The sequence below is a fragment of the Gorilla gorilla genome, chromosome 16 (assembly GCF_029281585.2).
Source record: "Gorilla gorilla gorilla isolate KB3781 chromosome 16, NHGRI_mGorGor1-v2.1_pri, whole genome shotgun sequence".
Lineage (NCBI taxonomy): Eukaryota > Metazoa > Chordata > Mammalia > Primates > Hominidae > Gorilla > Gorilla gorilla.
In genome coordinates this window covers 42,480,503-42,506,113 of record NC_073240.2, presented here as the reverse complement: position 1 = coordinate 42,506,113, position 25,611 = coordinate 42,480,503, and the positions used below count along the sequence as shown (strand labels likewise).

At 43.5% G+C, this 25,611-nt stretch overlaps 2 protein-coding genes across 39 annotated transcripts in view; both read right to left on the bottom strand.

Annotated features, from left to right (window-relative positions):
• MAPKBP1 (mitogen-activated protein kinase binding protein 1) overlaps nt 1–18,951 on the bottom strand; it is a 58,172-nt gene extending 39,221 nt beyond the window's left edge. For 4 of the 15 annotated variants that reach the window (XR_008672007.2, XR_008672008.2, XR_008672009.2 and 1 more), the window contains exons 1-2: nt 16,736–18,942; nt 15,954–16,176 (exon numbers count right to left, since the gene is read on the bottom strand). Coding sequence is in view for 6 of the 15 variants with exons in the window: in XM_055363466.2 (XP_055219441.2) it covers nt 15,954–16,067 (114 nt within the window). In the remaining 9 variants the exon portion in view is untranslated. Of the gene's footprint in view, nt 1–15,953; nt 16,705–16,735 lie in introns of those variants that run through there. The other 11 variants (XR_010130958.1, XR_008672011.2, XM_055363468.2 and 8 more) reach the window with 8 other exon arrangements.
• A 139-nt stretch (nt 18,952–19,090) lies between these two features.
• MGA (MAX dimerization protein MGA) overlaps nt 19,091–25,611 on the bottom strand; it is a 152,673-nt gene continuing 146,152 nt past the window's right edge. For all 24 annotated transcript variants that reach the window (XM_055363433.2, XM_063698490.1, XM_055363454.2 and 21 more), the window contains one exon: nt 19,091–25,339. In XM_055363433.2, the coding sequence (XP_055219408.2) occupies nt 24,063–25,339 (1,277 nt within the window). In that variant the 3' untranslated portion in view covers nt 19,091–24,062. The remainder of the gene's footprint in view (nt 25,340–25,611) is intronic.

Sequence of the window (25,611 nt, the reverse complement as noted above, 5' to 3'; positions counted from 1 at the left end):
TACTGGGAAGTGAGGAGCCCCCCCGCCCGGCCAGCCACCCCGTCCGGGAGGGAGGTGGGGGGGGTCAGCCCCCCGCCCGGCCAGCCGCCCCGTCCGGGAGGGAGGTGGGGGGTTAGCCCCCCGCCTGGCCAGCCACCCCTTCCGGGAGGTGAGGGGCGCCTCTGCCCGGCCGCCCCTACTGGGAAGTGAGGAGCCCCTCTGCCCGGCCAGCCGCTCCGTCCGGGAGAGAGGTGGGGGGGTCAGCCCCCCGCCCGGCCAGCCGCCCTGTCCGGGAGGGAGGTGGGGTGGTCAGCCCCCCGCCCGGCCAGCCGCCCCGTCCGGGAGGGAGGTGGGGGGGTCAGCCCCCCGCCCGGCCAGCCGCCCCGTCCGGGAGGTGAGGGGCGCCTCTGCCCGGCCGCCCCTACTGGGAAGTGAGGAGCCCCTCTGCCTGGCCAGCCGCCCCGTCCGGGAGGGAGGTGGGGGGGGGTCAGCCCCCTGCCCGGCCAGCCGCCCCGTCCGGGAGGTGAGGGGCACCTCTGCCCGGCCGCCCCTACTGGGAAGTGAGGAGCCCCTCTGCCCGGCCACCACCCCGTCTTGGAGGTGTACCCAACAGCTCATTGAGAACGGGTCATGAAGACAATGGCGGTTTTGCGGAATGGAAAGGGGGGAAAGGTGGGGAAAAGATTGAGAAATCGGATGGTTGCCGTGTCTGTGTAGAAAGAGGTAGACATGGGAGACTTTTCATTTTGTTCTGTACTAAGAAAAAATTCTTCTGCCTTGGGATCCTGTTGATCTGTGACCCTACCCCCAACCCTGTGCTCTCTGAAACATGTGCTGTATCCACTCAGGGTTGAATGGATTAAGGGCGGTGCAAGATGTGCTTTGTTAAACAGATGCTTGAAGGCAGCATGCTCGTTAAGAGCCATCACCACTCCCTAACCTCAAGTACCCAGGGACACAAACACTGCGGAATGCCGCAGGGTCCTCTGCCTAGGAAAACCAGAGAACTTTGTTCACTTGCTTATCTGCTGACCTTCCCTCCACTATTGTCCTGTAACCCTACCAAATCCCCCTCTGCGAGAAACACCCAAGAATGATCAATAAAAAATAAAAAATAAAAAAATAAAAAATAAAAAAAATAAAAAAAAAAAGAACCAGGATTTAGACCTGGGGCTGTCTGGTTCCAGAAACCATGGTGCTTTGAGGAGAGAGTTCAAATTCTCTAGCACCATCAGAATGCTACAGTTTCTGAAACAGCACACAGGGAAGTCACTAGGCCTTTGTGCAGGCATCAGGGACAGGTCTGAGAGCCAAGATAGAAGGCAGAGGGCCACAAGACAGACAGACAATAGAGACCTTTCATGCTATATTTAACATTAACAAAAAAATTTAGCAGAACTTATCAGTAGCTAAAATGGGTCTAAAAAATGGGTTCTGACCTCTCCTCACTGAGATGGTTCCAAGAAAGAGGGAGGGTCTTCCTAATGCCAGAGTATCCCATGTGGTCAGAGCTTGCCCATGTCCAGCCTATGCTATAGCCAAATATAGACAGCAGACACCCATTTCCAAGCCAACTGGCACTTCAGGGTCAGAAGCAGGAGAAGCTGATTTCGTATGCAGATGGAGGAAGAGGTAAGGAAGGCGTCAGACTAGAGGGAGAGGGAATGAAGGACCCAGTTATGTTAATAGTACAGTCATCAGCACGTGCCCAAGTCCAGAGAGCAGATTTAACAGCTTTTACAGTGCCTGGTACAGCCCTTCTGCCCTCTCTTTCTCTTCCACAGTTATCAGAAAGGCAAGAAAAGGAGTTATCTCAATGTAAGCATGCAGAATTGGGGTGGGGGTGGAGTTGTAGTTTTTTTTTTTCCTCTAAAGTCAGTCCTCTCTACAGTACTACAGCAAAACCAGAACCACAAACAAAGCTTTATGAGCTAAAAATCTGGTCATCAAAAGGATCTAATTCCTCTACACACCTGAATTTTCTTAAACTCTTGCTTTTCTATTTTGTAACCAATGAGAATATTAACTGTTCCTTATTGGGACTAAGTGTGCAAAGTGAATGTGTCTCCTGGAACAAAAAGGGGAGTGTGGAGGGCTCTCAGTGCCCCTACAATCACACAACTTATGCCATGAAACTCTCCAGGGAAGAAGGAAGGTTTCCTCAACCTATTCTCTACAAAATGCTCACTTCATGCCAACACCCCAGTTTAGGCCTTCAACACATTCCTGGATATAGCAATGGATTTCTAACCAATTTCCTTACTATAGACTCTTTCCTCCCCTCCTCCAACCCATCGGTGTGTAATTTTTCCACAGCATAGCTTTGATCCATGTTTCTCCCCTGCCCAAAAACTTTTTCAGTCACTCCTTCCTGTCAACTAAATAAAATATAAATGTTTTAGCCTAGCATTAGTGAACTCTGCCCTTCTCATAATTCTATTTCCTACTACTCACCTATATGAATCATGTGCATCTGTCAATCTGGACTATTCATTTTTCTGGAAAGAAGCCGCGGGGCTTTACAGCTCATATGCTTCTTCTAACCTTCCTTCCACTACCCTATACTGAAATCCTACCTTTCCTTCGAGGACCAGCTCAAATGTCACATCCCCTCTGATTCTTTCTGTGATCGCCTGGCCAGAAATGATTCCTTCCTCCTCCGTACTCTTACAGCAGCACCTAATTTGCATCATTCACATGGCATGCACTGCTTAGAACCTTGTAAAGAACTTCTATTCTTTATGGATTTGTCTTATCTCTCCTACCAGTCTATACACTCCTGAAGGGCAGAAGTTGTATCTCATATAACTGTATGCTTATAGCACAGGGCACAGTGTTTAATATACATTTGTTGAATCAATTTTTTAAATACTCAAAAACATTTTTAAAAAACTTAAAATCATGGCTGGGCGCAGTGGCTGGCCCCTGTAATCCCAGCACTCAGGGAGGCCGAGGCGGGTGGATCACAAGGTCAAAAGTTCAAGACAAGCCTGGCCAACATGGTGAAACCCCATCTCTAATAAGAATACAAAAATTAGCCGGGCATGGTGGTACATGCCTGTAATCCCAGCTACTTGGGAGGCTGAGGCAAAAGAATTGCTCGAACCTGGGAGGCGGAGGTTGCAGTGAGCCGAGATAGTGCCACTGCACTCCAGCCTGGGCAACAGAGCAAGACTCCATCTTGGGAAATAATTAATTAAATTAAAATTAAAAACTTAAAATTTTTATGAATACTCTTTGGTTAATCTTATTAAGTTTTTTTTTACCTCCTAGGGAATTCTTCAACTATTTATCAATGCCACCCCTAGAAGCTGTGGCAGGAAGTAAGATTCTGATGCCTTTCCAGAAAGACAGAGGAAGGCCTGAATAACATAATCCATGTGCCATACATGATTACAAACAGAACACTCTTATCCCTGACTTTAGTAAAGACATGCATGGCATGGCTCTTCACAAATCTGACCTAAGTTATAATTAAAGAATGTGTTCGCGGCCGGGCGTGGTGTTTCATGCCTGTAATCCCAGCACTCCGGGAGGCTGAGGCGGGTGGATCACAAGGTCAGCAGTTCAAGACCATTCTGGCCAACATGGTGAAACCCCATCTCTACTAAAAATACAAAAATTAGCTGGGCATGGTGGCGGGTGCCTGTAGTCCCAGCTACTCGGGAGGCGGAGGCAGGAGAATTGCTTGAACTTGGGAGGCAGAGGTTGCAGTGAGCTGCAATCACACCACTGCACTCTAGCCTGGGTGACAGAGCGAGACTCTGTCCCTGCCCCCCACCCAAAAATAAATAAAATAAAATAAAAGCGACTATGTTGATCAAAAAGAGCTTTAAATGCCCTTGATAATCAGAACAGTGTTATCTCTAGGTGCTGGAATTATGGATAATTTTTCTTCTTCTTTATGCTTTTCTGTATTAGTTGTAACAAATCTTTTCAGAAAGCACATGTACTTCAAAAAGTATCAAAAAATATTTATCAAAGCTAACCAAGGAGATATTTTTGAAGATATTAGAAACTGGCCAGGCACAGTGGCTCACACCTGTAATCCCAACAGGAAAAAAATCTACTTTGAGAGGCCTAGGCAGATGGATCACCTGAGGTCAGGATTACGCCTGTAATCCCAGCTACTCGGGAGGCTGAGGCAGGATAATCGCTTGAACCTGGGAGGCAGAGGTTGTACTGAGCGGAGATACTGCCACTGCACTCCAGCCTGGGCAACAGAGCAAGACTCAATGTCAAAGAAAAAAGGAAATGAACTGTCTCAAATTCAACAAGCTAATCATTAATCTTCAAGAAAATATTTTTATGTCCTATTACTTCTTTAAAAAACAAAAAAAGCTTATTATACCAGATATATATATTTATATATATATTTATATATATATTTATATATTTATATATTTATATATATATTTATATATATTTATATATTTATATATATGTTTATATATTTATATATATATTTATATATATTTATATATATTTATATATATATATTTATATATATATTTATATATATATTTATATATATATTTATATATATTTATATATATTTATATATATATATTTTTTTTTTTTAGACGGAGTCTGGCTCTGTCGCCCATGCTGGAGTGCAGTGGCGCAATCTTGGCTCACTGCAAGCTCTGCCTTCCGGGTTCATGTCATTCTCTTGCCTCAGCCTCCTGAGTAGCTGGGACTACGGGCACCCACCACCACGCCCAGCTAATTTTTTTGTATTTTTAGTAGAGACGGGGTTTCACCGTGTTAGCCACAATGGTCTCTATCTCCTGACCTTGTGATCCGCCCGCCTTGGCCTCCCAAAGTGCTGGGATTACAGGCGTGAGCCACCACGCCCGGCTATACTAGATATATTTTTCAATAGCATTTGTGCGTAACTGCTTTAATAAAATGAGCATACGGATTTTAAATTTTAAACATCTTAGATTTACATATGAAATACACATGTTTAAATTGGAGAGACTTCCATCTTTATTTTTTTTCTACTTACAAAAATAATGCAGGCTCTTTGTGAAAAATTTAAACATTACAGAAATATATAATGGAGACAGTGAAAGTCCATCATAATCTACTATCCCTCCCTGAGATAACCAATATTAACAAGTTTGGTATTTATAGCCTCATTTTTTAGTATGCATATACTAACATATATATATGTTTTAACAAAAATATAAATAATCATTAACATAAAAAAGTATTATACAATTTGCTTTTTTCCCCCATTCAAGATATCTTGTATACTCTTCCACATCAGTACATATAGATTAACCTCATTCTTTCTGGCAGGTACAAGTAATTTCATCTTATTGATGTACACCAATCCCCTACTCATAGGTACCTGGATAACTTCAAAATTTCACTCTTATGAATAACACCAAAAAATTCAATTAGATACACCTTTGTGCAGTATGTGTTTGCACAGAATAAGATGCCAGAATTATAACTGCTGAATCAAAAGGTATGAATATGCAAAATTTTCTAATAGATATTACCAAATTGTCCTCTAAGAAAGTTGGATTAATGTATGTTTTCACCAGTAGTGTAAGGGTATGATTGCACCTATATCTTCACATCTTCATGTATCTTTATTTTTTTAAGCAAAAAAAAAATTTTTTAATAGATTATTTCACTCTGGTCACAACAATAGAAACTTAAATAACGGGTTATAAAATTAACACATTTTCACTTGGCCTGTAAATTCTTAGTCAGACAAAAGGCTAATTCATTTCTCAAATTATTTGTCAATATAAATTAGACCCAAAAGAAAAAAAATTATTTCTATATCTAGAGAAGCTTTTGCTGTTAAAAAGCATGCTCATCACCCCGGTGGTTTCTAAACAGATAAAGAAAAAATTAGGACTCCCCTCTACTCCTGGAGTTCACTGGTTTGACATTTTAAAAAAATTCCCCCTAAAATCATAGTCATAGTCCTGAAATAAATTACACACAAGTTAGTATCAAAAAGAATTTCTGCTAAGCCTTCCTTTTGGTCAGTATTATCGATACAAGTTAGAATACTGGCAAGAAAAAGGTACTGAAGATAGTTCACAATAAAAAGCCATGCAGAAAGGCTGATTAAAAATGTTGGAACAGAAGAGGCTGAGCCTACAAAAAAGGACCTCTCACAAATGGAAACTTGAAGGAATAAAATCTTGCTAACAAATTAGAAGAAAATTCCTTGGTATTCTAGATATCTCAGACACTGATAGTATTAGCAACCCCTTATAGCTGTAAAGTTATTTAAAACTTACAATGTGTTTTCAAATTCATTAAATCTCATTTAAATCTCACAATGGCCCTGGGAGGGAGTCTATAGCTCGCCACGACCTAGAACTCCTAGCCTCAAGCAATTCTCCCACGTCATGCCTCCTAAGTAGCTGGGACTACAGACATGCACAACCATGCCCAGCTAATTTTTTTTTTTTTTTTTACAGATAGTGTTTCGCCATGTTGCCCAGGCTGGTCTTGAACTCTGGGACTCAAGCGATCTGCTCACCTTGGTCTCCCAAAGTCCCAGCTAATTTTTTTTTTTTTTTTTTTTTGAGACGGAGTCTCACTCTATTGCCAGGCTGGAGTGTAGTGGCGCCATCTCGGCTCACTGCAACCTCTGCCTTGCGGATTCAAGCAATTCTCCTCCCTCAGCCTCCCGAGTAGCTGGGACTACAGGTGTGCGCCACCACGCCCGGCTAATTTTTGTACTTTTAGGAGAGATGGGGTTTCAGCATGTTGGCCAGGATGGTCTAGATCTCTTGACCTTGTGATCCACCTGCCTCGGCCTCCCAAAGTGCTGGGATTACAGGCGTGAGCCGCCACGCCTGGCCCAGCTAATTTTTTTTAAAAAGCTTTTAGAGATGGGATCTTGCTATGTTGCCCAGGCCAGTCTTGAACTCCTGGCCTCAAGTGATCCTCCCACCTCAGCCTCCAGAGTAGCTGGGGTTACAGGCCCAAGCCACTGCGTCCAGCTCATATTAACTCTTGAGAAGCTCTTTTCACTAGCCAGTTCTAGGTTTGTTATGAGGCAGTATCTCAGTGACAGCTGCTATAGGGGCCTTACAAGAGAACCCAGAGCAGCCTGGAGAAAGAACATCATAAGCAGAAAGGACATGTTGAGAAAAGTCAGCAGCAGGTTATTATGTTATATGAAAACAATCATGGCATACAAAGATACTGTGCCCTCTCAAACAGAAGCCAACCAATGAATGTCAGGGTAATGGAGGTAGGCCTGCATGTTACAGGCTTAGTCCTGACAAGCAGCTGCTTGCTTTTCTCCAAAGCAGTAGCGTAGAGGTGCAAGAATCAGAGTTTCTTTTTTTTGAGACGGAGTTTTGCTCTGTCACCCAGGCTGGAGTGCAGTGGCACGATCTCGGCTCACCGTAAGCTCTGCCTCCCGGGTTCACGCCATTCTTCTGCCTCAGCCTCCTGAGTACCTGGGACTACAGGCGCCCGCGACCAAGCCCAGCTGATTTTTTGTGTTTTTAGTAGAGACAGGGTTTCAACACGTTAGCCAGGATGGTCTCGATCTCCTGATCTCGTGATCCACCCGCCTCGGCCTCCCAAAGTGCTGGGATTACAGGCGTGAGCCACGGCATGCGGCCAAGAATCAGTTTCTGAGCATGCTCCCAGCTACGCGCCCACAACTGCAAACTGCCTATGGGCTCTTCTCCATCCAATCCATCTGGCTTGGGGCTCCCTCTGCTCAGGACAAACTGAGGGAGTGCAGGGAAGCAGAGGCCTTTAGACCTCATACTTTTGCACCTATAATGTTATCACAATGCCTATTTGAGATAAGAAATGAATAGACATTCGAGATTAGGCAAGACAAGGCACTTGCTCGAAGAACTTTGCAACCTGGAGCCAGCATGGCCACATGGAGTCAGGCAGGCAAGTGACCTCATTTCTGCTCATGTTCAAATTAACTCATCAACCAACTGTCATCATCCAGGTCAGCCTGGACATGGGACATTTTAAGTCCATTTTTTTCCCAACTGGACGAGGTATTTCCACCAGCTACTCTCCACAGCTTCAAAAACAAGGTCAGTTGTATGCTAACAGAGATAACAAAGCAGTGGAATTCAGAGGAAAAGAGGGAGAGACCTGAAAGAGCACCTCAAGAGCATGAGCTACAAAATCAACCAGCCAACCAAGAGCACAACAGTTTGAAGCCCCGTGATACCCACACACAAAAACAACCAAGGCATCCGTCGGTCTGCCCTTCACTCCCCAACCAATCCCAAGAGAGAAGCAGCAACTGCTTGTGGCTTCTGGTCATCTGGAACCACACAGCTGCACCCTGCCAACCTGACATTCACATACCCACAGAACCAAGGTTGCACAGTTTCTGACAAGAACAAGCAGCAGAAACAAAAGTTCAGGAAATCTGGAGCTGGAGGTGGGAAGAGGAGTAAGGATATAGATGGACAAGGGTTACTGAGTGATGGATCTAAAATAATAGTCTGAGAAATTCATTAAATTGACTTTTATAAGGAATGTTGGGGACAAAGTATTTTTTTTTAAGGAACTGTCCCTTTTTTTCCCCCTCTTTGGGAACTGTCCCTTTTTCTAAGCTGAGTGCATGATGTGCCCCTTGGCTATGGCAATACTAGGCACACTTCTGCAGTCAGTGCTATGCTGTGCACATGAAGGCTCCCTGGGAGGAATGCAGAATAAAGATTAAGTGTGGGCCCTGGAGTTCAGAAAGCCTCTATTTGAATTCTTGCTTAGCCGCTCACTGGCTATGTAACTACCAGCTACTCACCTGACCTCTCTTATCATTAGTTTTCTTAACTACAAAATGGGGTGGTAATAGTATTTATGGTAGACTTCTGTAAAACTTGAATAAGATAGTATATGTAAAATGCTTAGCACAGTGCCTAGTACATCCTCACCCACCCTGATGACAGCACAGTGCCTAGTACATCCTCACCCACCCTGATGACACCATTCGCATCACGTCCCTCAGAAACTGCCAATACCTTACCACTGTTCTATTTTTTCACTTGGGTGGTGGTTACACGGGGAAATCATTTATCATTATTTATAATACAATATTATATTTGTACACTCTCTTAATGTCTGTTGTATTTCATAATTTTTTTTTTTTTTTTGAGACAAAGCCTCGCTATCTCCCAGGCTGGAGGGCAGTGGCGCGATCTCAGCACACTGCAAGCTCCGCATCCTGAGTTCACACCATTCTCCTGCCTCAGCCCCGCAAGTAGCTGGGCCTACAGGCGCCCACCACCATGCCCGGCTAATTTTTTGTATTTTTAGTAGAGACAGGGTTTCACCGTGTTAGCCAGGATGGTCTCGATCTCCTGACCTCGTGATCCGCCCACCTCGGCCTCCCAAAGTGCTAGGATTGCAGGCATGAGCCACTGCGCCCGGCCTGTATTTCATAATTTTTTAAAGTCTTGTTTTCTTAAGTGCTAGCACCTGTAACAGCATCAGCCAAACTTATGAAGAAAAGACCAGAAGAGCCACTAAAGGAAGATGGGTCTCAAAGGCTGATGAGAACTGTGATAAATAAGGAGCAACGCTCAAATCCTGAACCACCAAAGAAACTTTCTTCTCAGGATTTCTCCAAAAGAACATTTGACAAAGTGGAAAAAAAAAATCAGCCATATGGTTTCACAAAGGGTTGTTCTAAGATCTTCAAGTAAATTAAAATCTCAATTATAAACAGAGGGGCAGACAGTTTTTGTTTGTTTTTAAGATGGGGTCTCACTCTGTTGCCCAGGCTGGAATACAGTGGTGCCATCATAGCTCACTGCAGCCTCAAACTCCTGGGCTCGAGCGATCATCCCACCTCAGCCTCCTAAGATGCTGGGGCTATAGGTGTGCACCACCATGCCCGGCATAGCAGGGAAAGGAAAATATCTTTAGCTTCATTTCAGTTTTAGGAGGAGAGATAAGGCATATAAACTTTAAAATCCCAGCAAGAAAAAAAAAAAACACAAAAAAACCCACAGGATTGTTTTACCAAATAGGGAAGCAACCAAAAAAAGCATTGCACACTTTTGGAGGCCGAGGCAGGCAGATCACTTGAGGTCAGGAGCTCGAGACCAGCCTGGCCAACATGTTGAAATCCTGTCTCTACTGAAAAAACAAAAAGTAGCCAGGCATGGTGGCACATGCCTGTAATCCCAGCTACTCGGGAGGCTGAGGCAAGAGAATCACTTGAACCCGGGAGGTGGAGGTTGCAGTGAGCTGAGATCACGCCACTGCACTTCAGCCTAGGTGACAGAGCGAGACTCTGTCTCAAAAAAGAAAAAAGGAAAAAAAAAAAGCAAAAAAAAAAGCATTGCAAACATTGTGACAAAATGAGAGGGGGGAATTTACTCCCTTGAAATCTAGGAGGAGCTATCCATACTGTAAACTCATTCTTCTGTTAAGTGTCCTTCAAAACCAGAGGAAAATAATGTGACCAATGAAGAAGCACTGGACCTGCTGCTATAACTGCTGAAAGGAAGGAAGGATTTGGAAAATCTGGACATTCAAAAATACCAACGCTAAAAATCCACACTACCCAGTCTGGCTGTCATACTCACTTTTATTTCTTGCCTTCCTCACCAACTTTTTTTTTTTTTTTTTTAAGGTAACAGAAGTTAAAGTAAAATCCACAAATGGGGTAATAAACACCCAAGAAGGTGGGCAGGTCTCATTCTATACCTCTACTGAGAATTGCTATGAAAAGGAAGCTGCCAGAAAACCTGGCTTTGTCCTGCATTAAACAATGGAGCCCAGAGGAGACGCTTAGCCTGGAGCAGTGGGAACATGAAGTATAATATAACAAATCCTTCTGAAAACACTGTAGCTTTATTTCTTTAACAACACTGCAGTCTGAACATGAAGTAAAACCAACGGATACTCTGAGGATGAGTGGGACAGACCATGTGCTCAGAGAAGCTTAGTTTGAATAAACATAGCCCCAATTTCAAACCCTGGACTGTTTTCTCCAAACAAAGGGTCAGTGATAACAGCATCAAGCCCAACTTCAGACTCAGAGGGTTGGTGGGGAGGTTACAGAGGTCAGGCTGAAGCCTCATTTCTACCTGTTTTTTCATCAGTCAAGAAATGAAAATACACAGGTGACAAATGGAAGACATTCAAAATACCAGCAGGAAATAAGACATTGACTCAAATCCAAGAAGGGAACCTGCCCTAAATTGCAAACTGAAAGAGAAAAAAAACTTGGAAAGCAGTAGTGCTCTTCCACTTTGAAATGAGTGAGGCCAAGTAGGTGAGAGGAGGTTTTGAAAGACAACTCCCAGCCTGAGGAGGCTGGGCTATTTTTAGACAGTAAAGGAAGAGGTGTTGGGTCCAGGGAGAGAAGCATCCTCTCTCTCCAGTGAGAATCACTTTGAAGGCTGAGGGCAGCTGCAGGCACCGGAAGGAGGGATGAAATGGTGATCAAAGAAACAAAACTAGGAGAACATTGACATTTTTCATTGTATACCACCTGTTGTGAGGATCTCAAGACACTTCACAAGCCTTATTTCAAGAGACCTCAGAGACAGAAAATTCAACAAGAGCTTTGAAGGTCATTCACAAAGGCTGGTGAGGGGCATAGCTGCTGGCCACAGGGACATCCACTCTCAGTCATCTATTCTATGTGGAGAACTCAGAGCGTGTGTATTGAACACTAAGAAATAACTGGAGCCTGGCGCAGAGGCAAGCATCGCTAGTCCCAGCTACTCAGAAAGGCAGGGGCTGGGCATGGTGGCTCATGCCTGTAATCCCAGCACTTTGGGAGGCTGTGGCAGGAGGATCCCTTGAGGCCAGGAGTTTGAGACCAGCCTGAGCAACATCGTAAGACTCTGTCTCTACAAAAAACAAAAATAACTGGCCGGGCGTGGTGGCTCATACCTGTAATCCCAGCACTTTGGGAGGCTGAGGCAGGCAGATCACGAGGTCAGGAGTTTGAGACCAGCCTGACCAACATGGTGAAACGCCGTTTCTACTAAAAATAAAAAAATTAGCCCGGTGTGGTGGCATGCGCCTGTAATCCCAGCTACTCAGGAGGCTGAGGCAGGAGAATCGCTTGAACCCGGGAGGCAGAGTTTGCAGTGAGCCGAGATCACGCCACTGTACTCCAGCCTGGGCAACAGAGCAAGACTCCGTCTCGAAAAAAATGAGTATGTTTCCCCAATACCAAATCATATATGCGTTCAAACACTGAGCAAAAGCTGAAATTAGAGTACTGCCACTTTTTCTCCTTCATGAAACCCACCTAACCAAACTCTTCTTAGAGTCACTTCTCAAAAGGCTCGAAGTACCACCACACAACTATACAGGAAAAAAACTTGGGGAAACAAATAGAGAAAGAAGAATTAGATTTACAATTAAAAAAACACAACTAGAAGAAAGTCATCTCACCCATTGTTTCCAGAAGGAATAATATAACCTAGATCAGATTAATGGCTCTTAAGGAGGAAGACGATCTCAATACCTCCTTCAGTTACTTTTTAAAAATCTAGCAACCCTCCAGCACAGACAATCCTTTTGTAACCCTAACTTAAATCTTGCCTGCTGGGCTTTGGTCCATTTCTATCCTTTGTCCTTGAAAACAAGCCCAGCTACTTCCACATAAAAATCTTTCAGAAACTTTCAGAGGAGGAGGGTTAGCTATCAAGAACACATACATTTGCTTCTTAAGGAAAACACAGCCCAACTTAGAGATGAGAGGCAGGAAATGACAAGTCTACAGGATTTGAACTTAGGTATTTACTGATAACTTCAAGTCACACTTCACCAAGACTAAGCTGATTTAGCATAAAACTTCAAATCAGTCTTTTCCAATGTACTCCACTGAAGAGACTCCCCTCCCTTTGAAAAAGCTTAATAAAAAATCTCAGCACTCATCTACTCTTTGATGTAACTTAAATCTCCACCTCCACTGGCTCTCTCACACCAGCTTTTAGCCATGTTTTTAACTAGGTCTCTTCTGAATTAAGAACCCTTTACTGAGCACTGCTTTCTGCATACGTGGACTTCTTCTCTCTTATGTCCTTCACACCTAATTAGGCTGCATCTCTACTTCTTTGTCACCATTTTATTAATCCTAGTTTTGATCTCTCTTCTAAAGAGGTCATAAATTCCTCCTGATTATTTTATTCACCTGGATGTCCAAGTTTATCCCGCACTATATTTGACATCTTTAAATTAGTCTCATTTATTTTTTTAGTACTTACTGCCTATCTTACACTGTCCTAAACGGTGTGATGTAAAGGAAATAAAGAGCATGACCCCGATCCTTAGGAAATGAAGACATACATAAAACAACAATAAGATATTGGTTTCAAGGTTGGGGGCTAGTCACAGAAAGCCCTGTGGCTCTAATACAGAATTGGACCTAAAAATAAGTGTACAATTTGGTGTAAAGGAGAAGGCTACTTTAGATAGAAGGAACAGTATAATTCAAAGCAGGAGGCCATCTGAAGTAAGAGCTGCATAAAGGCTTTCTGACATTTCCTTCTTTGCCCCCCAAAAGGGGCATGTACCTTTTTGTCTTCAAATTTTGAGAATTAGCTATCCATGAATCACAAATTTCCTGTTATCATGATTACTCACAGCCACCACATATTAGAGCAACTCACAGAGCTTAATACACTAGAGTAATCACAAGGCAGGCCTTTAGAATAATCTCAGGTAGAGACCTTTTACTAAGGAGTGTGGGGAGTCTGGCATCTCTAGGGTCCTGGGCGCACAAAGACAGCCACTCCTCATGGGTGCTAAAGATATGCACCAGTCATTTTGCTGCCTGACCATTCAAGCGTCATTCAACTTCAGCTAAGTATTTCTTTCATACACAGCTTCAGGACAGACAAAGCCATCTAAAGCAGTCTGAAGCACTGAATTCCTATTTTAAACAGGGAATGGTAAATGGTCTTGCCAGGGATGCCCCTTTTCCACTGTTTTCCTGGAGAGCTCTTCTCCACCTGCCTTAGGACTCACAGTTCAAGCATCCCTTCCTCTGTGAAGCCTTTCCTTTTTTTTTTTTTTTGAGACGGAGTCTTGCTCTGTTACCCAGGCTAGAGTGCATTGGCAGGATCTGAGCTCACTGCAACCTCAGCCTCCCGGGTTCAGGCGAGTCTCCTGCCTCAGCCTCCCGAGTAGCTGGGATTACAGACATGCACCATCACGCCTGGCTAATTTTTGTATTTTTAGTAGAGATGAGGTTTCACCATCTTGACCAGGCTGGTTTTGAACTCCTGACCTAGTGATCCATCCATCTTGGCCTCCCAAAGTGCTGGGATTACAGGGGTGAGCCACCATGCCTGGCCTGTGAAGTCTTTCCTAATTCCTCTGAACTGACTTAGGTCGCCTCCCCTGTGCTTCCATTAACAACGTACACATACTTCTACAGCAGCACTTACCACACCATGTTTTAATTGTTTACATGTCTGACTAGCCATAAGCTCTTTGATGGCAAGGGTAATGTTTTACCCATCACTGATTGCATACTTCATAGGCACTCAATAAACACTTGTTAAATGCATTAATAATGGATGATATTGGAAGTCTTAAAGAATGGCAACTATACTTTCTGGATTCCAGACCAAAATTACAGTAAGAATTAACAATGAAGGCTAAACTCTCATTATACGTTTCTACTACATATACCATTCCTGGCCAGAAAAAGAGTCCAAAGATTGGAGAAGATTGCTCTAACAGTGCTGGTCACTGCCAAGCTACCAGCCAAGAATAAGAGCACTTGCAGTATTAAGAATGAACAGAGTCATAACTAAGGCAATTTCTACATTTCAGGCTTCTTTGCCTGCCTCAGGAGAATAGAAACAATGATGAATAAGAGACCCTGGAAGGGTCACAATGTCCACCATCACAAAACCTTGTAGCAAACTGTGATTCAACAACACAACTTCTGCTGAAATATACAGGAAAGCTCTTCACCTTCTTACCAAATCTACTCAAAGTTCTGCTAAGGAACACAGGGCTGAACTAAGTCCTCCCAGAACCCTGCCATTTGTACAGTGGCATTCTAAATCATTCCTCATGGGATTTACTCATCACTGAAGAGATACAGGCAAAGCAATACAATGCTGTGGTCTCAAATGCCTCTCCCTGTAACAACCTTGTACCTCACAACCTTATTGTGTTTACAGGCTACTAATAAGACACAAAATCTGATCTGATCCTGTGGGAGTAAAGCCCTGGATTCCCTCAAGGGATTAAATAAATGTCGTCTACTTCTGGATTCCCGAAGTTGTGGGGTTTATTTAGTTGAAAAAGCATAAGGACCAAAACCCAGACAAGTGAAGGGATGGAAAGGAACTTTGCCTCTGAGGATCATCTGCAGCTGAGTGGGATGTGGCTCTTGGCATATAGTGAATGAGATAAGCAATGCTCAAGGGCCATCCAGAACTGTTTTGCTGACAGATATCTGGCTTCTTGCATGTTATTCCTAAGAAGCCAAGAGGCTCCAATTAGCCTCTTGAAGAGACAAAAAAAATTTGTTTTCACCGTAGGCAAGAGCAATTACCAAGCCAGTAACTCTGACTAGGTGTTTTAGCATATTTCTTTCTGCCACTACAGTCTTACATAACCCCAGCTGTTACATTAACACCTGCAGCTACATTAGTCACAGCTTAGCCCTTCACAAGGTATGTGTTCCTACTGTCCTCTCCCAAGAAGGGAAACTGAGTCATAGCATATCAACTGGCTTCCCAAGCACATGCTTAGTGTATAGTGAGGCCACAACTGAACCCAGGTGGTCTTCCTACTATTCACCCCTTCTCATGGATGAATCTCAGCATGCCCACCCCTGCTGCTCTTTTTCCTTCAACCTAAAACCAAATCATTGCCTGCAGAGATGACATGTGATCCTTTAGAGTCAACAAGGGCTTCTACTTATCTTTCCCAAGAAACAGGAAGGTTAACGAGGAACATGGAGCAGGAGAGGGTGGGTTTGGAAAGAGGTGGATCCCAACAGGACTCACCTTGGAGCTGAGGTCCTCTCGTCGGTTTCCTGCCTTACTCCTGCGCAGTTTGATGGATGGAGATCTCAACAGATTCTTGATCCGGCTGGTAATGGTTGACCCTTCCACAGCCATTATGACGAGAAACCCTTTGGGACAGTCCCCGGCCCAGTCCTGGGTCTTGTCTCAACAGCGGCACTGTCTTCCCACTCCACAGGGCTTCCCAGTATGCCCTCTCACTGACCTGAGATGGCAGAAGCCACCTTAGTATTACAGTGTCTTACCTTCTGCCTAGCGAAGTCTGCAGCTTTTACCTCTGGGTATTGCTCTCACCATTTCCCTCATCCCCACCTTCTAGCCCTGCACAGTTTCTTACAACGTCAGAAGGAAAGGCTCACGAAAGGGGGGGAAAATCCTAAGCCACGAAGAAATGCCAGGCCCACGCCCGCCAGAGGCGTTTAACTGGCGAGATGGATGGGATGGGCCCTAGCTGGTCTCGTGGACGATCTGGTTCCCGTTAATGCCCAACTGTTCCCATGGTAACTGTAGTGTCCAAGGGAGGAGGCCGCCGAGACCACCAGGGATTTCCGCAGGCCTGGACACCTGCGCTAGCGCCGGCGGGGACTCGGCGCGGCGGGGCTCGCCGTAGCCCACAACTCGTTCTGCCACGGGAGCCTCCCTCCCCCACTCCCTATCCTCCAGAGCTCGCTCTCCGCCCTCCACAGCGGCTCTAGACCTTTATCTTTCACCCGCCTCTGAGGCCCCTGCTACTCGTCAGCGCCCCCGTTCGGGCCCAGCCTCACCAGCCTTGGCGAGCTAGGGCCACCCCGCTCACAGCGCCCTCGGGCATCGCGTTCGGCAATTTCAGCTCCGCCGCTGTAGCCGCAGCGGTAGAGGCAGCAGCAGGAGCTATGGTGGCACGATCGGCTCAAAACGCGAACTACCGCCTGGGCCAAGCCCCGGGCTGGGTGGGCGGAGCCGATGCGAGGGGCGCGGCCTGTACTCAGGAGAGCGCTTCCAGAGTGGACGAGCAAGGTTTACGGGGGCGGAGCCAATGAAAGGGCCCAGGAAGCAGACGGCTTGGGACTAGGGAACCACGGAATCCGCACAATTGCGGGTACCGCTTTTAGAGGAAGGTCAACAGAACATGGCTTCAGAATTGAGAGAACCAAGCCTTTTATGGTATTATCAGGCCTGGTCCCCCATGGAACTGCACTTCCCAGAGCCCCAAGACGATAACCACGCCTCCAGGGTGTTAAGGTTGTCATCTGATAGGCCCGAGAGACCGTAGCTGAAACTCCTAGCTCAGAATTACAAGACTGAGCTACAGCCTAAAAGCTCTGCTCCCAGCGACCACAAGTGTTGAGATTTAAAGCGACTGAAGTAGTTTCTGCTCGCAGCCAGTCCGGCACGTAGACTCAACGTGGAAAGGATTATTCTGAGTAATGCAATTTAATAGCTAAGAACAGTATTTTTGCACTGGGCAATCTGGTCATTATGAAAGGGGAAAGGGTGGCCTTGAACAGAGCTTTGGGCGTGCGGGGGAAGAGAAGAGAAGTGAATATGCTATGTTATAATACTTTAGGTTTCATGGCTTCTTTAGCCTCCAACATCCCATTGTGCTTCCTCACCTAAAGCTGATCAGGACTTCGTTGCTCCAGATCTTTTCCTCGTTCCATTTTCTTGTGAATCCTTTTATCTAGGGCTGTTCCTTGCTGAGGTCACTGTCGAGCTTGCTGATACTAGATCGAGGGGTAGTTTTTCTAACTCATGTCGGGGGAGGCAGAGGGAATACACGGAAATGTTACATGAAATAGTATTTCCTGAGCATTCTCCACTTGACTACTACCACAAGAAATTACCTTATGAAAAAGCCTAAGCCAGAAACTTGGGTCCCAAGGGAATAGTACACTGGTGTGTCCGTCTCACCCTATCCAGATCTTTTGAATCCCTGTGGAGATGACATGTGTCTGCAAGAGGGAAGAACCTCTAACAAATTATTATACCTTATGAAAAAGCCTAAGCCAAAGACAAGGGACCCAAGGGAGTACTACACTGGTGTGTCTGTCTCACCCTATCCAGATCTTTTGAAACCCTGTGGAGATGACATGTGATAACAAGAGGGAAGAACCCCTAAACTCATTGCTTGTGTACAAGGGTGAGCCTTTACAGCCAAGTAGCAAAGCACATATGTGCTTGTGTATACTGTAGCCACGTACTGAAAATTAGATTTGTAAAGCTCACAAGTTGACATGGAGATGATGGATGTCACCTCCTGGAGACCAACTGGCAATAGCACGTGGCCTTCTTCCCTTCAACCATGCACTGCAAATATTATGAAACATAAAATACGATTTTCAAATTTATTTCCCAAGTCTGGAGGAAGAAGGCAAGAACCATTAGCTACAATATGCAAGAGGTAGTTGGTTCCCTCAACCTCTTGCTAGTTACATGATGGGACCTCTCCATGGGACTGAAAGCTAATAAATGGTGCCACCTGGTGTCTTTACTTGTATGCTGCAGACCACGGCAGATGCCATCTCCACCCATGAAACTAGAGTAAAAATGTGCCCACAAGAGCCATCCCTAATCCTCTCCAGATCATTCTGGTGTCCGCTAACGGTTTTCTCACCTGATCACTCATGGCTAGATAAATGGTTTACAAAGTATCACTGGTCATTTCTTTCATGAAAAACAACTGAAAGCATTGTAATGAGGATTTCTTAAGTCTGGAATCTGGGTACTTCCAGTCTTAGGCCAAAGCCACGCTTTTTTTTTTTTTTTTTTTTTTTTTTAAACAGAGTCTTGCTCTGTCCCCAGACTGGACTGCAGTGGCGATCTCAGCTCACTGCAACCTCCGACTCCCGGTTTCAAGCCATTCTCTTGCCTCAGCCTCCCGAGTAGCTGGGATTACAGGCACGCGCCACCACGCCCAGTTAATTTTTGTATTTTTAGTAAAGATGGGGTTTCACCATGTTGGCCAGGAGGTCTCGATCTCCTGACCTTGTGATCCGCCCGCCTTGGCCTCCCAAAGTGCCAGGATTACAGGCGTGAGCCACCATGCCCGGCCCACACATTTTTAATTCTTCACAATTCAGTCCAACTTTTATTGTCTAGGTACTACACTGCCTTTGAGATACCAATATAGGAATAAGCTATATAGGCTATTCCCATTCTTCATTAATTCCTCAGAAAATAACAGTCCCAGGTCTAATGTGAACAGAAGCATTATTCACTTTTCTCCACTCAGATTTACAGTCACAAACTGTATACATTTCAATGACCACATGATCCCATTAAATTACAATACCATATTTTTACCATACCTTTCCTATGTGTAGACACACAAACACCATGTGTTACAACTGCCTATGATATTCAGTGCAGTTAACATGCTGTACAGAGTTGTAGCCTAAGAGCAACACAGCCTAGGTATGTGGTTAAGCAACACCATCTAGGTTTGTTTAAGTACAGTACACTCTATGATGTTTGCAGAACAAAACCACCCAAGGTGCGTTTCTCAGAATGTATCCCCATCATTAAGTGACGCATGACTCTACTTGCCATCCCAATCCTCCAAAATGCAGTTAACTCTTCATAAGTATTTCATCATCCATACACTATTTAACACTTTATTCTACTTTTATATGTCCTAAACATCTATACATAGTGTTTGCCAGCTTCTGAAATTCTAGATGTCTGGGGAATAGACGTTATATAGTTGTCTGTTTAGCACTATACTCATTAGATAAAATTTTAAAATTCACCCTAGGCATAACACGCAAATAAGGTATAAGATCCTGGGAAACAGTCTAAACATTTGCTCATCAATTCAAATATTTATTGAGCACCTTTACATGCAAAGGCACTGTGCAACAGCTGAGATCAATGATTGCAGTTGGAAACACAATGGATCTCAAAACCATGCTTCCAAGACTGCTTTCCTACTTAATATCTTTTCTACCAGCAGAGTTTACAACAATAGAAATTAGTAGAGTTTAGATTTGTCTCAAAATTTCCAACTCATCCCATAGTCTTCCCATCCTCTTAATGCACCACCATCACTATTCAACACTTATGTGTAGAACAGCTCAGTCATGTCTAACATTAGCTATGCCTCAAACAAAAAGTTGTACTTATCAAATTATTTCCCTCTATTCCAAAAAATGCATTATAACTGATTTTTTTCCTCCAACTGGCAGTGAGTCTGAATATCTCAGCTTTAATTTTCCCTGCACCTAGATATTTGTGTCCATGTAAAATTTCATTAGTAGGCCGGGCGCAGTGGCTCACGCCTGTAATCCCAGCACTTTGGGAGGCCTAGGCAGGCGGATCACAAGGTCAGGAGATTGAGACCATCCTGGCTAACATGGTGAAACCCTGTCTCTACAAAAAAATACAAAAAAATTAGCCGGGCACGGTGGTGGGCGCCTGTAGTCCCAGCTACTCCGGAGGCTGAGGCAGGACAATGGCTTAAACCCGGGAGGCAGAGCTTGCAGTGAGCCAAGATGGCACCACTGCACTCCAGCCTGGGCGACAGAGTGAGACTCTGCCTCAAAAAAAAATAAAAATTTCATTAGTGATAATACAGTGACATGAAGTACTTATGCCTTTACAGCACCTTCTTCAAAACCAACAGTTTTGTGCAAGAGATGTATTCTGATTCTTGGTTATCAGTCATTCTCTATAAAAGTACCTGGGAAATGTGCTGTGTATGGTTTGTTGTTGTTTAATTCTGGAGTGAGGGACAAGGGCTGTCACTATTTTCTAGACCCGTTTTTAAAGTGCATCACCCTATTCGATTTCAAATATCTTAACCAGTATAGTTAGAAAAAACATTATCTAAACCACTAAACCCAAAATAACATATGGATTGTCTGCCTTTCTTGTGTGTTCAAAACATTTTCAAACTTGTTATAGAAGAGCCTAGCATCAGGTATTTCATCCGTAATTCCAGGAAAAAACTATTGCATGTACTATAAAATCACACAAAGTGAACAATTTGTATGAAGCTTATATAATTGGACTTGATCTGTTAGTGACCTTAATAGATTAGGAGTAGTTGGATGTCTAAAGGATTCCTTTAAACGTTTTTGTTAACTGTCAAACTCTTTAACATATCTTCCCTTAAGAACACCTACTGTCCTTTACCACTAAAAGACTGTGTTTGTGTACCTTTACTCCCCAAGGTTAACAGGTAAACTGCCTTGCTCATACTGACACCAGAATGATTTTAGAATGACTTCTAAAACAAATACTTGCCATCAGGTTGCACACAATTTTGAAGCCTCCATGTAAAACATGCTACAAGGATTAGAACATCGAAAACCTCCCCCAAATGGCATATCAGAAACTTAGAGAAACGGAAAGGATTCCTATGATAAAACCACTTCAGTGGCACCTCTCTCAAATATGTCTTAGGGAATTAGAATTCTCTACTCCAAGTTGGCACAAACCTCCCAACACCAAGTTCTGCTTTAATTGTTTTAACTGCTTTATTTCAGGTTTATATATTCTACCTTTCAATCACCAAACTTCTGTTCTTAGATTTCTAAAAAAATAGTCACTTTTCGAAAGCAGAAAAGGAAAGATATATATATTTAATATATAAAAGAAAATGCTAAATCTGACATAATTATATTCTTAAAAACATTCCATTTATTTACAGATGTATAAAAAGGCGAATTATTGGTCTATTGAGATCATGCTTCTTATAGTGTTAGGGTGAGAGCTCACTGTCTTCCACGTTCCTCAACTCCTCTCACTCAACTTCACCTTTCATAATCACACATGTAATATTCATAGATCAGTTCCCCCTAGGGTAAGGTTAAAGGGTAGGAGTTTTTGGAGATTTTAGATTTCTGTCAAGACTGCCGGATTGTTCTGAAGACTAAGCCCTCCTCAAATTATCCCTGACAACACCTAGTTCTAAGAGGTCTTGAGAACACAGTATCTTGGGGGTTAGAATGGTATCGCAGCCTTCCCCCTAAAACGCCTAGAATCATCCCTCATTTCCATCTTCGTACAACTCTCATCAAGAGTCAAATAGTATCTCCAATCAAGAATCATTATCTGTTTACCTATATTCTTCTTAAAAAAAAAAAAAGGAAGTGTTAAGCTAAAATGGTCCTTCTTTTCCTGAGGATTGTTCACTCACTTGCCTGCTCCTTGGCTGACCCTCAAAAGCCACAAAAAGTGTCTTGGGAAATCAGGAGGAAATGTAGGGGAACGACAAGCAAGAAAATAACGGGAAACTGCTATACCTGGATTAAAGTACTAGCATCTCTAAGGACAATTATTAGCAGGGGAGACAGGTGCTGGACTCCTTGGCTAAGGCATTGAATGAAATCTGCTGGGTAAAGAGTGGAAGAATAAGAAGAAGCTGAGGAGCACTCTTTACCTACTTCAGGCTTCTTTAGTAACCTTTAGAGGAGGGAAGGTTAAGTGCTGATGAGCAGATCTAGAAAGGCAAGCAGCACAAAACCAACAAGAATTTGCTCCCACTGCAATTTTCAGAGGAAGTTCTTCCACCGTTTTCAATCTGCTGATTACCAGATTTAACAGAAAGGGAACCAACCATGGAAATAATAATTCACTGGCTAGATCCAGTCCAAAGTTGGTCTTACAACCTAGGTCTGAAGATATGCTGAGTGGGATTTGGGATAAAGAAGACAGGAGATATAGAAGAAATACCATCACCTAGGCACGGCCCAGGCACTGGAAGCTCTTGTGTTAGTGTTTTAACAACACAAGCAAATCCTGTCAATGAAGACAGAACAGGGGTTACATTCCAAAATATAATTATTTAAGAAAGGCAAAATGCAGCAGCTAAAGCCCAGTCTATACAGTTTCAGAATAGTGATTCTTGCCCCCCAGGAGTTTCCAAGAGACCCCTCAAGTGCACCATGATTATTTACAAACTAGATAGGAAACATCATTTCTATACTCAATACAAATCTCATCTTCTAGGTTGAAAACTTCAGCCTTTGAGAAATCTATGAAAACAACTATACAAAAATATAAATATCTTTACAGACTGTCAGTCCTTCATATCCTGACAGTTAATGAGTGAAAAAGCTCTACAGATCATTGAATCCATGGTTGCAGATAAAAAATATATCTTGTGATTCAAATACTGCCTTATTTCCCTGGTAAAGAGTGCCTACTGTGACTTTTCTTTACATCCTGTGCAGGTAATAGTGAATGAAACCTTCAAGCACCAGGAGGCTGGTTTGATTTGGGAAATTTCCAGCCCCATGATTTTTTATTTTGGCCACTGTCTCTGGTCTGGGGAGATAATGCATTTTATTTTAGCTGTCTCTTCAGTGACGTAATTTGTGGAAGGGGTAGGGCTCCCTCTATGCCTACCTCCAAAATATATACTCCCAGTAAAAATCTCTGGTACTGTGAAATGAGCTTTTCAATGCCCACAAAAATAATAAGGGAGAACTACTATTTTTTTAAGATCTCAAAATAATTAATAATAAAAGTTAAAAGCATCCCTACTTTACTGAAGGCTTGAATTTGTTAATTCTGATTGAAAAGGTGAGTGAATGGGAGCTACTTAGGATATGAAAAAAGAAAATTTTGCTGAATGACACAAAGTCCTTCACTTTGGTATTCCATGGTACCCATCCTCTCTCTCCCTATTCTTGAAACATCAACTAAAAAGTGTCTCTTCTGGATCCCTTTGCACAAGTCCATCGCATTCCTTAGATTTTGGACTTAATTCAACAGCTACAAGCTACAGTTCAGTCTACACCAACTCCAAAGTTGCAAACAGCTCTTTCGCTTGTGGGGGAAGAACTAGAAACCACTGTGGAGCCAGAGTCATGTTATAAATTCCTTGGGTAAGAGGGGCACCTCATGTTCAGTAATGGATCACATCTTCTTAGAGAGGATGAGGGGACCCAGCACCACAAGTGAGGTAACACATTTTAACATGATCAGAATTTCAGAGTACTTCTTATACCAGGGTCAGCACCCTACCCCCTTTCTCCCATCATTATCCACTGCATCATCGAAGTCAAGGATCCAAGTTCTAAGACACAAACAAACAGATGCCTGCAGAGAAAGGAGGTGAGATCAATTTCCCCTCACAGCCTGGCTTCTGCTTAAGGACAAGTAAGTTCATTTCCCTGCAGAACTTGGTGAGGCCCCTGAGTTGCCCAATTTAGCCACAACAGGTGCCAATGTAGGCATCACCTTGCTTTCCCGGCCTTCCTGGTCATTCCCTGTTAAGTTCATTTTGTGTCCAACTGACCCAACTTTGGCAGCTATAGGTGCCAAACAAGGCATCACCTTGAGACTCTGACCATCTGCATCACTGGAAGGATTAGCTACTTTTAAACCTAGAGGGGCCAACTTTGGCATAGGCCTCCACAAAGTATCTGTGCTGTTGCTGTTCTCCAAGCCAGTCTTCATGTGTAGGGTGGGGGGTGAGGACACACTTTCGGGCTCTGCAGGGAGGCCAGAAGTATTCTTCCCTCCATCAATAGCTTTTTTGTTGGAAAGGAGGGAATCCTTTATTTCAGAGTCAATAACAATCTTAAGGACATCTGGCTCAGAGGCTGGTTCTGCAAGTTGTTTTTCATTCTCAGAAAAGTCATCATCTTCCAAGTGCAAGAGGAGGGGACTGATAGAGTCACTCTCCCCTTGAACATCAGGCAACTCTTTCAAACCAGTTCCCAAGTGCTCAACCTGGAAAGTTGCTCTGCTTCCAGGAGGAACCTTACTAATAAAAGCCCGTCGAGCATCCCCTGGGAACTCTGTATCCATAGAGCTGGGTAGTTCAGCCAGGCTAACCGAGTCATCATTTAGTTGTTGATTAAGAAAGGCAATTTCATTGAGCAGTGAAGTCAGTGTCTCATCAGTATCATCCTCATCTTCCATGTTAGTCAGCAGTTCACTGGAATCAAGAGCTGCTTCCTCTATAGCTGATGTTACTTTCCTCAGTTCCATCTCTATGCTTGAGTCCTTGAGATCTTTCATCTTTAATTTATGAAATGAAGAATCCTTTGACTTCACTCTCTCCCCTCTTGATTCACTCTCCTTCCATTTATACTGAATCCCTCTCATATCACCAGAAATCTTTTTAGGTAAGAACTCTTGTGCTTTCTGCATACTGGAAACGTCAACTATTTGTGGATAACCAGAATCTTTGTTTGCCAGAAAAACCTGCGTTGGACCCAACGTCACTCTGCCATCTCTGTTTCCTCTGGAAGAGATTCTACCCTTATCCTCTAAGGAATTATCTTCATTCCTGACGGTGTCTTTCAGATGGTCAGATGGCTTGCCATCAGGAACTTCATGAGGATATTTGCTGCCACCCATATCTACCAAACCTCCCTCTGTGGCCAATGATGTCACATTAACAATTCGTGGCATCATAAATAAGTCGTCGTTTTCTGAAAAACAAAAATTAAAAAAAGAAAAATTCATTTAGATCTACAGTGTTAACACCTCTCTCTCTCTCTGTCATATCATATGACCATCTTAGGGATTTGTAGTCTAAATTCAGCACTCTACTTTTATCAAAAAGATAAAAGAAATATCAGTTCTTCAAATTATTGACCTAACCCAACAAGAAAAACTCAACTAAAATCCAACCAAAACGCTCTTTCCACCATTTTTTAAAGTTCCATTTAATTATTTTATAGAAATGCTCCCCAAGTTAATT